Source organism: Nestor notabilis, unplaced genomic scaffold, assembly GCF_000696875.1.
Source record: "Nestor notabilis isolate BGI_N333 unplaced genomic scaffold, ASM69687v1 scaffold27596, whole genome shotgun sequence".
Taxonomy (NCBI): Eukaryota; Metazoa; Chordata; class Aves; order Psittaciformes; family Psittacidae; genus Nestor; species Nestor notabilis.
The window spans coordinates 524-15,354 of NW_009931893.1; the positions used below are offsets into that span (position 1 = coordinate 524).

General features: G+C 43.8%; 1 protein-coding gene across 1 annotated transcript in view; it reads left to right on the forward strand.

Moving 5' to 3' along the window:
* Positions 1 to 2,954, forward strand: part of LOC104406977 (T-box transcription factor TBX22-like) — a gene marked incomplete at its 5' end in the record, with an annotated part of 3,472 nt that extends 518 nt beyond the window's left edge. The window contains one exon of the mRNA XM_010016119.1: positions 2,344 to 2,954. Within this exon, the coding sequence (XP_010014421.1) occupies positions 2,344 to 2,954 (611 nt within the window). The remainder of the gene's footprint in view (positions 1 to 2,343) is intronic.
* Positions 2,955 to 14,831: the final 11,877 nt, after the last annotated feature.

Consider the following 14,831-nt stretch of genomic DNA (forward strand, 5'->3'; position numbering starts at 1 on the left):
GGCGAGAGAAGGCTTATGCACCAGAAAATAAAACTATCTGCTTTTTAGGGTGTAGCAGCCCCACAGTCTGTCACCTCCGCAGAAATGCAGGGAAAAGCGAAAAGTTTTCCAGGGAAAATTACCTCTCTCCGCCTGAGGAGAACCCATCGGTTTCTTACAGCCCTTGTCCAGAAAAACGCTTTCTGGAAGTATTAATTGAAAACTGGTTATTTGTAGTGCCGAGGACAAAAAAGGAACAGAGCACTGGCATGCTGGAGTGCTCCTCTTTGGGGTTAAATTCCCCAGTTTAACGCTCATTTATGTCAGGAACCCTTCAAAGTATTGGAACACACCAAACCATTCCTGGCTCTGCAGGGAAATACTGCAACAATCACAGCAAAAATTCATGCTGCACAGGCATAGAAACGTGGAGACAAAAAATCAGAGTCGGGAGAAATGAAGAGGTTTAAGGGTTGTAAAGAGAACTGAATTATTATTTTCAAAACAATTTTATCTAGAAAAAACCTTATGCAAAAAGCGCTTTTTGAACCAGCCTGGCTGGGGAGAAGAGCTGGTGGATGGGCTGCAGTGGGAATGAGAAAACAGCAACGACAATGCTCATTGTACAGATGCTAAAATATTAAGGCTTCCTAGGATTTTTTTCTTTTTTATCTTTATTTTCTGCTAGTCTTAACGTAATCGGTATTTTTCTTTGGGGTCAATTTCATGGACAGATTTAAATATAGCAAAAGCTCCAATTCCACTGTATTTATGAAGAAAAGCTGGAAATAGAAATCCCCAAACCCTAAAACCAGAAGGTAAAATAAGAGAAAGCATGAACAATATGCTGAAGAAAGAAATTGGCAAAAAAGTTAGGATTTTTAAGCCTAATAGAAATGTCAGAAAGCATCTGCTCTTTGAGCTGCTGTGATCGCCGCTCCCAAGCTTGTACTGGGAATTGTGTGATGTTATTACTTAGGATACCTTAAAGCAAATACTAAAACTTCTTTGCTCTGTTGTAGCATAGGGATTCATTTGCTGCATTGCACTCACAAATACCAGCTCAATTACACCATTTTACATGTGCAGAAGTCCCTCAGTCCTGGGAGGACATTGGGATGTGAATATCAGGAGAGGACAGGATCCCTGCCCTGCATCAGTCAATGCTGATACACCAGCTGGAATCAGCAAGGAAGGGTGAGACTGCGCCCTAAAACCTTCACGCACCATCCCAACTAGGTGCTGCCCATGTATGACCCAAACTGTAAGATATTCCGCTTACTGGGAGTTTGCATAATCCAGTTGCACCACATCCAGGCTCTTTGTGTTTTTTAAAGGTTTGCTATACGAGCAGATACAGCTGGGTTATACAGTTAGTTCTGTGCTACTGATTGCATCCAGACAGTGTATCACTTGGAGTGAAATGTAAATAGAGAAAAACACATAGCAACAATGGATTAATATTCCCTTCCTTCCTTTCCTAGTGACTTTGGTAAGAAATGAAAATAAAGGGTGGGGGGAAAACCCTCTGGAAGAATGTGGTAATGAATGTGCAGCAGAGAAGTGCAGCTCTTAAATGCATTAGATGAAACCACCATCTGCTTAGCACCAGGGCCGGCAGCTCCAGAGCACCAGTCCCACTCCAGAGCAGCCGCCACCTCACAGTTTTGGCTCTGGCTAATGCTCTGGAGGAGGATGAGCTGGTGCTGAGCACTGATGTTACACACCAGTGGCCTCAGCAGCGTGCACACATGTGAAGTGAGCCTGTGTCATTTTTCCACCAAGGTATGAAAGTGTTCATTGATTCATTTCAGAAAGGAGAATGTTAAAATGACATGTGCCTTCTGGAGACACTGACAGTGTTAAAGGGTGTGTTTCAAATTGCATGGGAAGCCAAGTAAAATTAGTCAATTCCTGTGAGCAGGAAGGCACAAAAAAATCTCCATCAGGCTGAATACATTTTTTTGTTCTTGTACATAAGGGCAAAAAGCTGCATGTAATTTTCACAAAATATAGGGAACTTAAAATAGTGATGGAGTGTGTATAGCAGGAGAAAGTTATTGGTCATACAGTGAGGCACAGACCCAGCAGGTACTGCACATGTGGAGCCCAACTTCATGACTGTCCCAGTCAAATGAATGGGATTAGACATTAGAATACAGGAATATCATTCTCAGGCAACTAACAACAAATAAGATATGGAGAGATCTTCCCATTTTCCAGGAGCTGATTTTTGGAGTGGATTTGCGCTTGAAGGGACACCACCAGCAGGAAGACTTGGAGTGGGAGCTGGGGTCCTCCAAGGGTCCCTTGGCTGTGATCATCAGCCAGCCCAGCCTGGACAACTTCTGCTTTTGTTTTCAGGTGGGAGCTCCAGCTCTTCGCCGGTGACCTCCAGTGGTGGGACGCCCTCTCCTCTCAACCCCCTGCTCTCTCCACCATGTTCTCCTCCTGCCTTTCACTTGTCAGCAAGCAACATTGGCATGCCGTGCTCTGAGACTTATCTACACAACCTCAACGTGCCCCTCTACTACAAGATTTGTCCTACAAGCTTCTTAAGACAACAGTCTCTCATCTTCCCAAGCCATGAAAAACTGGGAGGCACCAACCCACACCTTTTACCCCACTTCATGGTGGATGTGCCAAAACTATCTTCCCTCGGCATAACCAATCTGAAAAATGCTAAGGCTGAAGACTTAAACGGGCAATGTCTACAAGTACCCAGTTCTGCTAGTCAAATGCTGTATGGATTACATGCATCTGGAAACATTTTCCCATCAAGTCCCATTGCTCGGGAAGCACTTAATTGTTCTTTACATCCTCCATATGGCTTGTATGGTTACAACTTCTCTGTGCCATCTAGACTGATGAATGCAGCAAGCCATTTCAAAGTGAGTGACAGCATTCCGGCTTCTTTGAGAGATGGCAGATGTAATCACTCTAACTGGCACCCAACAATTAACCACTGCCTTTAGTGGAATTATATATTTCTAAGCATTGATATGTAAAGCAAGCTTTTCCTGCCTTCATACCCAAGAGCTTGCTAGTTATTGACTATGAAATACTGCATGGTACAAGAGCGGTGTGTCTAGGCATTTAGTTTTTTTGTGGGCAAACGTGTTGTATTGTTGGGAGGGTGGAGGATCTGGGAGCGTAGAGGTGATGATGATCCTCAGCAAGGTGGTACCTTTTGGTAATATTTATGTCATGGTTGTAGATTAGGAACAAACTGTACAGTCACCTTTTTAATATTTGCACTCTGAAGTGGGAACACAGAAGTATACATTTCTACAGACGTTTTCCTCAAACTCTCTCTCCAGTTTGCCTTTATTTAGCTCAAAGCCCCAGCAAGCTTCTGCTCATCCCACTGGAGTTTATCCACTAATTTCAAAGGGACTGTTCAAGACCTTGAGTCAGCACAGGAGCCATATTTGGACAAGTGCTTGAGCGTATTCTCAAGTTCCCTTGGCTTTCATGGGTTCTACTTAATGACATGAAACTGCCTTGTTCTCCAGGACCCAGGTGACTCAGTTATCAGAGTGGGGATGTAAACTCAAGGATCTGCTGCCAAGGTGAGAGAAAGAGAGTATGAAAGATGGATGTGCTCCTACTTTGTGGGGATGAGAAAGTGGAGCCTGAGGCAGGGGTGCACCAACCACCCCCGCTCCATGTTCCTGCTTCTGGAAATCTCCAGGAAGTTGTCGTGCAAAGCAGCACCAGCATGGTGGGAAGGAACAGGGAATGGGAGGGGTCACATATCTCCCCCATGGTGAGATGGATCCATGCTAAGGGACTGAGAGGATGCGTCTTAGAGAGCTGCATGGGATGAAACACCTCCAGGAGTCCTGCAGGACACTTGTCCTGCCCCCACGCCTCAGCCCCAGGGAACACAGGAGGTCCCCCTGGGATCGCATCCACCAGCCTGTGCCTCTGGGAAGGGGCAGGGATGCTCCTGGCTCCATCCTGTGGAGAATGCAGATAGTCTCCAGAGAGTTACAACTCTACAGGCCCTGAAACATGAGATTTTAAATTCCTTCCAAGAGTCGTGTTTGTTTTATTATAACCTGTGGATATTCTTTTTATTCCTGTAAATATTTAGCTCCCAAGGGTACAATATAACTCACAATAAATTGGGCACAGGTTTTATTCTTTATTTGATTGATACTCAGTCCCTACCTAAAGCCAAATTTATTACTTGATATATGACAGAGATCTGAAAATAATGCTGAACAGGGACCAGCCACTTTTTGGGAGTAAGATAGGAGAATCCTGTATTTATGAACATTAATACTCTAAGTACTATATAGGGGGTAAGTGCAGGTTTAAGAATCAAAATTGCTATCAGAATTTTGATTTTATTTTCATTCATAACAGATGACAAATTAAGAGCAGAACAAGCAATATCAAAAGCTGTTAAAATAACAAAAAAATCACACTTTTACTTTCATGAGACTTTGCTAAAAACACGCAATATTGTTTTCCCTAATTTACCTGCTTTTAGCTCCAGCTCATACCAGTACAAAACGGTGGGCCATGCTTGCCTTGGTAAATGGTCTGTACAACTGTAAAAATGAACTAACCTGCTTTCTCATGCTGTTTCTTTGCAGTTTATCTCACTATTTTTATTAAAAAAAGAAAAAAGAACCTTTACTTTCATTTGGGAGTTCTTCTTCCTAAGCCATCCCTTGCCATCGGCAGTGGCCGAGTTCCTGCAGACGGGCCAGGCTCTGTGAGGTGCTGCAGATCTCCGTTCCCCACAGGCTGAGTGACCAAGTACCAGCCCCCACATGTGGTTATACTTTTAGGGAGCTCAAAGGCATTTCCAGATCAGTCATGGATTCGTGGGTGGATGCAATGGGTAACTTCCAATTTTCCAAGTGTTTGCGGTTGCCTAAGATGTTTCATGCTGGCCGTGAGCTGGTGATCCAACAAATCAGTGTTTGTCTAGTTAACATCATAACTGATAATGACTAGAATACTTTCAGTATGGACAATTTTACAGGGATAAATATTTAAACTGAGATTGGATAAATTCCATCTACTACAGCTGAGCAAAGGCTCTCTTTGACAGGGTGCATCTCACTCCTACTTGGAGCAGGTTTGTTTGCAAGCAGGCACGAGGCTTCCCAGGGCTGCCTGCTTCTTCTGTGCCTCTTGGCATCAAACTACAAACCCAGCACTTGGGTGATGTGCTCCAGCAACAATTCTCAGCTGATTCCCTCAGAATTGGGATGGGATTCAAATCACCTACGTTGGTCCTGCAGGCGCCTGATTTCACCACCACCCCCAAACACAGTCACACGGAAAACACAGCCAGAGCCTGGTCCTTGCAAGGTATGTGTGTGTCCCTTGGGTGTCAGCCCTGAGCTTCAGGGAGGATGCAATGCTATGGGTGAGGCAGGCATATAAATACCAGTTTGCTCCTTATGAGAGATCAGCACAGCATAAGAGACACTGCAGAGCTGGGTTATCTGAGGTTAGTTTCTATTTCCTTTGCCTTTATCTCCTGATGTTATCCTTTCAAAAATCACAGTAACAAATGAAAATAATGTTGGTGATATTTTCAGGCAGTCATAGCTCTGTCCTGATGCCCCTGTGGCCCCCTCAGACCTAGCCAAGGCTCCCTGACCATACCAGCATCAAATATTTTCTATACCTACAACAGTAATTCAGCTGACTCGCTCACACTGTAACATAGATGGTTCTGCTTATATGAGAAAAACTGTGTCCAAAGTAATGGATAACCCACACTCTGCTTTCCAGAGGTGCTTTGTAAAACGTCTGCTGGTGAGAGGTGAGTAGCAGAACTCAAGAGACTCAGTCAGTATAAGTCGTTGGATATTAAATGTGAAACTGGGGGAACTGAGGTCAGTATTTCAAGCGGGACCATGCACATGTAAATACAAATACCTTATGTGTTGCTTTGTTCTTCCTCTCATTAACATTATCTGAAAACTTGTGGCAACTGCAAGAGTTCACAGTTCTTCAGACTTAGTGGGTTAATACAAAACTAAATCCAGTATTATGGTGCTATTTTTCAACGGGAACAGGGAGAAAACAACTGAAGTTTTTTTTAGAAGATTAAACTTGCTGAACAATCTTAGCTATTAGTCATTTGGCTTTTCTCAAGAGGAGTTTGAAATTGCTCGGGAATATCTCATTCCATTTATAGCACTCTGCAAGTAAAACTGGATGTACCAAGGGCGCCGCATCTGCGCTCAACACCGGGACATTGGATGGGCTCAGTGCTCAAATATCAGGAGGTTCATTTAAAAACCAAGGAGACAAAAACCCAGCGATAATGTTTTTAATTACAGTGAAGTTTAGTATCCAGTTTCACCCAAATTTAATACATCTATTGGGGAAGCCAAATGTGTAGAGGGAGCATCGGATATAGCTTTTTCCAATAGAAGTGCCTTGATTTACATTTGATCTGCTGAGGTTTGGTCTGTAATTAGATGATAATTTGTATCACAATTATGCAAAACAAACGAGGATTGGATAGCAAGATAGACCAGAACAAATAAGCACCCAGAACATTTGAAACACATCCAGTATTAAAACGATGTACATGTGTGGCTGGGGCCAGGGGGGACATGCTGTTCCAATAAAGCTGCAGAAAGGGAAAAGGCCAGTATCGGTTCCTACAAAAGTTTCAAATGCTCATGTTTACAAATTTGTATTGCACATTAATATGTAAACACACGCTATTGGAAACAGATGACTCCGCAATATTTACGTGTCCTTTCTTCTTAGTTTTGGGTGTCTGTCTGTCTCCTGGAATACAAAAAAATACGTAGTGACTCTCTAAAAACATGGCTCAGAAAGCTAAATAAGAGCTACAGCATCTGACGGCATCATTTTAAGATTGCTGGTGCCGCGATGTCTCTACTGGCCCCTGGATATATTTAGGGTACTGGGGGCAGGGGGTTGTTCTGCATGACTCCTCCTGGTGCTGTGCTACAAACACTCAGTGGCTGGAGCCGTACTTTGCAGTGCCCCAAGTGGTACCTCATTCCTCAGCCTTTACACACTGCACGTGTTGCACAATTTTCCTTATCACTGAGTCTCTTGGAGGCACTGGCGCCATGGCAGAGCATTGCCTTGCTGCTACGGCTGGCGGGTCCCACCTTGCGGGCCTTCTGCATCCACTCTGGCTCAGCAGCTTCTGTGCTCTGCCAATGCTGTGAAAAAACAGCTTTCAAAAGAGAAAGAGTTATTTTTTATAGACTAATTTTGAAAAGGGAAAGAAAAACCCACCTTCCTTGCAATGTGAGTAAAAGCTTGAGACTTGTTAAACACCTTTCACCTGTTGATTTTCACTTTAGGATGAAAGCTCTGGGCACCTCTTTCTGCACTTAGCTGTGTCTGTGCAAATTGCAGCCTACCGACCCCTGTGGAGTTAAAGCCAATGTCCTCCTGGATGCAGCAATTGAGGCTGTTGGGAATTATACTGGCTGCAAGGACTTTTGCAGATGTTTGGTATTGTACTGCAAGCTGCTCATGCTTAGTAGAGCTCTGCTCTCCCTGAGCTCACGTAGCCTCTGAATTTTATAGTTATTTATAAAGCCAGTTCTCCTCTGCATCCCTTTCGTGACATTCACAACAAGGACCTACCGTCTACTTCCATACATCAAACAATTTCCTCCCAGATTGCTTATCCTAAAGCACCAAGTTTTTGGTTTATTATAGCAATTAAGTAGTGCAGGTTTTGTGAAGGACACCTTGAGCTTATAAATCAAATGACACAAACCAGTAAGTAAAATTCAAGACCTTTCTGGAGAGGAAAACACCAGCGATAAGAAAGAATCCCCAGGGAAAATAATAGTTGTCTAAGGAGGTAGATCCTGAATAAAACCAGAGATGGGAGTAGGGCTTCAAGGTGGCTTCTAACTCTGAAGTCTGAAAATATATTAGATGCACCAAAGAGGTTTTCAGGTATTTTCTCTTATTTTAAAAGCTTCCTCTCTCAGGATTTTCGAGAACAACTTTTTGTAGAAATTCACTTTTCCTTCTTGGCTCTGGCTCCACATCTCACCTCTGAGCTGGATCCCAGCTCCAACAATTTCCTCTGGGCCCTGCCCAGCAGCTGGGAGCACTTAGCAGCTCATCCACCCTGCTCAGCTCACCTGCACGAGTGAGCTCTGACAAGTCCATCTGCTTCCAGTCAGACCTGCAAATAAAACCGGGTCTCAACTATAAAAGGAAGAAAAGAGAAAAGGACTTGCATGGTTACTTTGAGTTACCCTTGCTATTACTCAGATGATGCTCTGGCTGTGAGTCCATTGGAACAAGCTGCTGCATCCCTTCACCGTGTACTCCAGCCTGAAACCAGCAGAAATACCCTTTCTTTAAAATCAGGTTTGGGAGAAGATGCTCACTGCTGTTGCACTTGCCTGGAAGGCTTCAAATACATGATATTAAACACCAGTCAGCATTGGTATGGGAAGGACCACAATATCTGCGTGGTCGGATGCTGCCCTGGCTGTGCCCACAAAAGCATTTGGTGGTTTTAGCCATCATCTTCCATCATGCATTACTATAAACACCTTGGAGTTTCTGCTTTTGATGGGATGTTAAATGCAGTGCAGAAAAAGCCCTTTATATGTAAGGCAGCTTGGTAAATTTGGGGGGTGGGATTTTTGAGTGTCTTCAACACCAGGACCTCAGGAGTGATCCAGGAGGCTGGACTGGTTTAACCTCAATCAGCCCTCCATACAGGCTGCCATTTTAAACTTAAAAAAGAGAATAAATCCAGATACAGAGCAACATTTCAAGTGCTAAACTGTTCATAATGCAGTAAAGCAGTGTTATAACTAAGAAGTAATGTCAGATGATGGAGCACAAGGAGGGAATGCTGGCAGTTTGGGAAGCTCACGAGTGTCCAAAAGCTGTGGGGCTGCTTGAAGGCAAAACCTCTGTTTCAAAGGCAACTTCAGGTGAGTCAAGTCAGATCCCACCCTCTCACAGGATTTGCGGTTTGGGTCTGGAATTAGGGGAGTTTCTCTCTGCAATAAGAACATTTCACATGTCTTTCCATATGAACATTTCCCCGTGTCTTTAAAAACAGGAGTGTGAGCTACAGGTGCCACTATCTGTGCACAACAAATAGATTTAATTTAGGTTTGCCCAAATATCTTCATTTTAACAGTCTTGCAGTGAATTTTTTTGTCTGAAAGTACTAATAAATTTAAAGTAGAGATCTAATAGTCTTTAAAAATGTATTGATTACCCACTATTTTTCTTCCATAGAGTAAAAAACATGCTATCCACTTGCCCCATTCAGGATGTGCAGGCACCGCATGTCTCCATTTTCCAACAACAGTTTTAGCTTCAGCCTTTTGCTTCTTTTACCTTCATTAGAAGTCTTACTGTAAAATTAATCAAAGTTGATAAGCTATTTCCTGTATCGTATCTCTTCTAATGTTATCAATATTGCTAATAAAAATATAGATTGAAACAGTATGTTGTAATGTCCAGGATATAAGCCAGATACTGCTGCAGCTCAAATAAATATGAATCCAGACTTTGGCATTCATAAAAGCAGGATAATGTCTCTATCTGGACTATTCTAACGGATAACATCAGCCCCCTTTGCTTTGCTTCTCAGTGCTACCAGAATTTAAGAATTTAGACTGGTAGAAGAAATATAACTCTGTTTCCTCAAGATTTTTGAGATTAAACCAAATCAAAGTAAAGCAAAGCCCCAAACTTCATTTCCAACTGAAACAAAACCCAATGTTTCAAAAGCCTTCATGCTTTGAAAGTGCTGGCACTTGCCAGGTTGGACATTGGAATTGCAAATGAGAAACTCTTGAGGGAAGAGCTTGCCTGGATATGGCCGGGTCTGGGTGCACCATCCCTGCTGCCATTCCTCCTTCTTCTCAAGCCAGCATCCCTGCTTTCTGAGATGGCTTTGGTCAAATAGTTTTGAGAGCTGCACACGTGACTGTGGACCTCTCCCTTCTGACCAGCTCCTCTCACCACTTTGAAGACTCTCTGCAGAGTTCTGACTTTCTTCTTAAGTTTCTTCAACCCAACATGTATGAAAGGTCCATCTGAGAATTCATCCTATCAGCTGCTCATGTGAGGAGGGTGGTTGCGAGGTCTGGCAGACAATAGAGCCACAGACACCACCCTGCTCCAAATGTGAGTTTCCCAAATGACTGAAAGATCACTTAGTTTTAAATTGTTTTCCAGTATCATTCATGTGGCTGGAATCATGGGCCATAAAAAGGAGGAATTTCACTGGGTAGGACTCCTGGACACAGAACAGAGCAGAGGATGCAAATGAGACCCAGCTCTGCTCAAGCTGAAATTTTTCAGAGGAGAGGGCGAGTACCTCTGCTAATCATCAGGCTTGCAGCGCAGGGATGCTCCTGCATCCACTGTCGGCTCCCATCACGCTGCATGAGATCCAAACCCTGCTCAGGCTTTTGGTGGGAAAATCACCTCCAAAATTTGGAATCAGCTGGGTCTCCTTGGGGATGCTTCCATGCTCCACCAGCCAGAGCCATGGTTTGGAGGTAGCAGGGATGGGGTCGGTATCCCTGTAGCAATCCCTGTGGATTTGCTTCACAGCAGGTAAATCACAGATGAGTGATTTTCACATAATTTGTCAGTTAAAAAAAAAAATTTAATCAAAACATCTCCGGGGAAAGGGAAAGTGTTTTGAGCAGTTTGTTTGCAGTAATTGGGTTTGGTCAGTTTTGATCTCAGCAGTTCTGCCCTGACAGCCCCACTCACCCCAGCGCCAGCCCCCAGCTTTAATTCTTCTTTTTTCTTTCCTTAAAATAGGACACACCTGTGAGGAAGGGAAGTTCCTTCAAGACATTCCTGATCTGGAGCATATTAAACCGATATTTTTGTTTTGTATTTTTGATGATTTGCTCCAGTGATAACATAATAGCATGATATTTTGCCTGGGACTGATTAAAACATTTCTTTTGATCAGTGCAGCAGATTGAAACAGTTGTTTATTACTGGACAAAACTTTGAGAAAAAGAGGAAGAAAAGAAAAAGGCAGAAAAAAGAAACAGTTCTGGGTGGCTGTTGGGACTGCTTTTTGCTGGGGGTATTTCCTTCACTTTGGGAAAATTCTCCGTTCCTGCTAGGATTGGAGTTTGGGGAGTGAGAGAAGGAAAGGTCAATCCATCACACTGATGGACAATGGCTGAAAACCCGGGCACTGGTTGTTAAAACTACACATGTGCTGAATAAAACTTCTTCCTCTCAGGACACACCAGTTGCCCAAATCATTACTAATGAATTTCTATAAGCAAATCTAATGTTTCCTAGGAAGGTTTTCCTTTTAAGCTGTATCAATCATTGTATGTTTCAAAGCTACCTGAATTATGAAATGTATGACGTAAGTTAAAAAACCTTCTTTTTTTGCTTTACTAACCAAAGGTAGCATCATACTGTTACAAACCTACAACATCTGACTGTAAATGTGTTATTTTGGTTTAACTCCAGTTCCTATAAAGTCTTTCAAGACTATAGATTTTAATTACATAAATATTTTTAATAAAATCGCCTATTTAACTGCTGGCAAGACTGTAAGGGGAAAAAACCTAATATCTGGCTGTGTCTCTTTGACAGAATAATTCTTCAAGTTACATTTGCCACATTCACGCAGCTGCGAGCAATAACACTGCTGTCTTTATTATTCTCCTACGATATGAAATTAAAATGAACTGGAAATGTTTATGCCGCAAAAGGCGTGCAACACATTAAACAGATAACACCAGCTAAGGTTCTGCTTAAAACAGGGGGTTTCTCCTCCAGCAGAGCCCAACTGTAACTTAATCCCCTCTTTTCCCAGGCAGCGGAGATTGCTGCTTTGCTGAAAGCCTCAGACACATAACAATATCTTCATTAAAGAGGAATTACTTCCATCTCGCCATCCCCAGGTGCCACTGAAAGTGGAGCCTTTTTTCATGTGGCCAGTTTCAATTCCTGTGTTTATATCAGCAGATTCCTTGGCTTCACGGGACTTTGGGAGATAAATCTATTTTGCGTCTTGTTTGCTTCCTCTTGACTTTTCCCCGCAGTGTGTTTATAAGCTGCACATTAATTCCTTGGTCATGCCTTTGGTATTTTTCACTGCTTTCAATAACAAAAAAAAGACCCCATTGCATTTAATCATCTCAACCCAACATCCCAACATGCTTCTTGCTTCTTTGCACGGATCGATAAATAGAGCTAAATCAAATTCTTTCAGGTTGTTCATTCTGAAAGGCTCTATTCCCATCACGTGCACCTGCCCTGTGTTTTCCTTGCAAGGGGATACCTCTCCCCCAGCAGACACATGCCACTTGGGCAGCTTTGTCGGGAAATGCTGGGGCTGCGCGGAAGCAACTCACTGACATGTGTCTGCAAATCAGGACACAGAGAGCCCCAGGGCAGAGCCGGGAGGAGGCTGAGCTGCACTTCGGTAATTTGTTTCATGTGTCCCCCCAGGTCCTTGCAGTGCAGCCTGAGATCGTGTCAGTGTGTCAGAAGTGTTAACAAACAGCATGGACTGAATCTGTGCATGCTTCCAATGCTCCCTATGCAACTGGTGTGATTTGCCCCCATGCTCCTCCCTGGATACCACCATCAACAAATCCCAGTGATGGGTACCCATCCTGCTGTCCGGCTCTCCCCTTCCCCAGCACTGTGGGGCTGGAGGCCATGGCACTCAGGCGGTTGCTGTTGGTTGCAGCAAGCCCCCCCAAAACTCCCAAACCCTTATCAATGAAGAAAGCCTCTTCCCACAGACAGCACATCATTTCTGCACCCATGCACCCAGCCTCCCGCACAGGATGTCAGCAGCACCATCTCATGGCATGCTTCCTGCTGGGATGAGTGTCCCATGCTCTGATATTTTGGAATTATTATGTAAAAACACTTTAGTGTCCTTGGCAACATTTTGTTTCACATGGAAAGCACAGAGCACTGTTTCCCTCTGGTATGATGGAAGAAAATAATTTCAACATCTTCTTCAGGACCAGGTCAGCTCTTTCTGGCAGTTCAGTTTTCACAGTTGTGTCATCACTTCGTTAACAGCCTTCACTGACTTGACTAAATGTATTAACTGTTTCATTAATTGGTTAATACTTTCTTAATTGGTTAATATTTATTATTGATCAGCTTAGTGCACTTTCGTTTCCAGGTCTGTGCCCTCCTCTCTGCTCCCAGCATCCTGATCCAGCCCTACTAACACACCTCTTTGCTGAAGTAGTGTAAACAATTTATTAGTAAGATACTGTTTTGCGCTGAAGGTATTGAGAGATAATTATCCAGCCATGCACAGTAACAAAGAAAAGATAAAACTGATTTGTTTGTTCAGAGGGTTAAAGCAAGAGGAAGATTCTTTGGTTTTGAAATACAGGCTTCAAGTTAAAAATCACTGATTTTAGCTTAGAGCATTGATTTTTCATAGAGGATTTTTACCTTTTGTGACACAGGAACCCAGATATAATATTTCTGATTTCTGTGCTTTACCACTACAGATTTTGAGGCATTCTGCAAGAAAACAGTAGTACTGAATGACCATCAAGGTGAGAGCAAGGACTGCTGAAAGCAGCCAGGTCACCTCGTGCCTCCCCTCCTTTTGACTACCAGCACTCACATGAGCAGTTTTAGTGTAAAAAATCAATCAGAGAAACAGCATTAGAAGCACGAACCAGAGAAAGCCGGGGCAGGGGGGGACGACACACACACACGCTGCTTCTGCACCTCCTCACTCTGTGGAGGGGCCAGGAGCCTCCATCCTGCTGCCAGGGCACCCTCATGAGGAGCTCCCAAATCTGGAATTGAGATTTAAGGAGGAATTTTCTCCCTCCCAGGCAGTAGCGGGTTTGCCACTGCCCACAGCCCTTAGCAAACAGCCCTGTCCCAGCGAGGCTGGCCCCTGCCATCTGTCCCCTTTGTTTTCCCAGTAACCTGTAGACCCCAATAACATTTAAGAATGAGATCTGGGTTATCACAGACCATTTGCCTGTCTTTTTTTTCTTTATTTCTCTCTGTTTTTTTCCAATTCATTTTGTTTTTCTAATCTGACTTTGTATTTTGCTTTGCTCCCAGTGCAAACCAAGGAGCTCCTCTGGGAAAACCCACACTGCCTCATTTTCCCTCACTGCAGCCCTTTTTGTCTCCGTTTGGCTTGGTTTTGAACAGTTTTGGTGCTGAAGGACCGCAGCAGAAGGCAGAAGCAGGACCTCCCCATCTTCCCATGTTTTTTTTCCATCACACTTGCAAGCATGGACAGACGACAGCTCCCGCGGGATGAGGCAATATCCCACCTTGTAAGTGCCACCCCACAGGCTGCAGATGGTCAGCACTGCCCAAAATCAAGCCCAGTGTGAGCAGAACAGAGCTAAACCATGCTGATGTTGGCCTTTCCTTCAGCATGGAAGTATAAACCACCCAGAGCGGGGTCCAAAGAAGCCTGTGAAGGCAGACCTGCCCAGGGCATGGCTGATGGTTTGCATTTGCAGCCTGGCCAGGATACCACCAATAATTTAACAGAAGCATACAGGACTGAAGCAGTAAAGGGTTTTTTCAGTTATATCAGCTCTTCCCTTCTTCTCAGAGTTAGAGGTGAGAGCAGGAGTTGGTGAGCTGCTGCCACACGGGTGGCATCCCACAAAGGATCTATCTCCATCCCCCAGTACAGACTGAGCTGAGACCAGTGCCGCCACAAAGTGCTTCTGGTGGTTATAACAGTTCTAGACTTAAAGCCAAGATCCTAAAGCACTAAATATTCACATCCCACCAGCCACCAACTCCTCCTCAGTATCCTCCCCAAATTATTTTTAAGAACAGCTGTGATTTAGATCAAATGACTTTCTCTGCCCAAATAATGT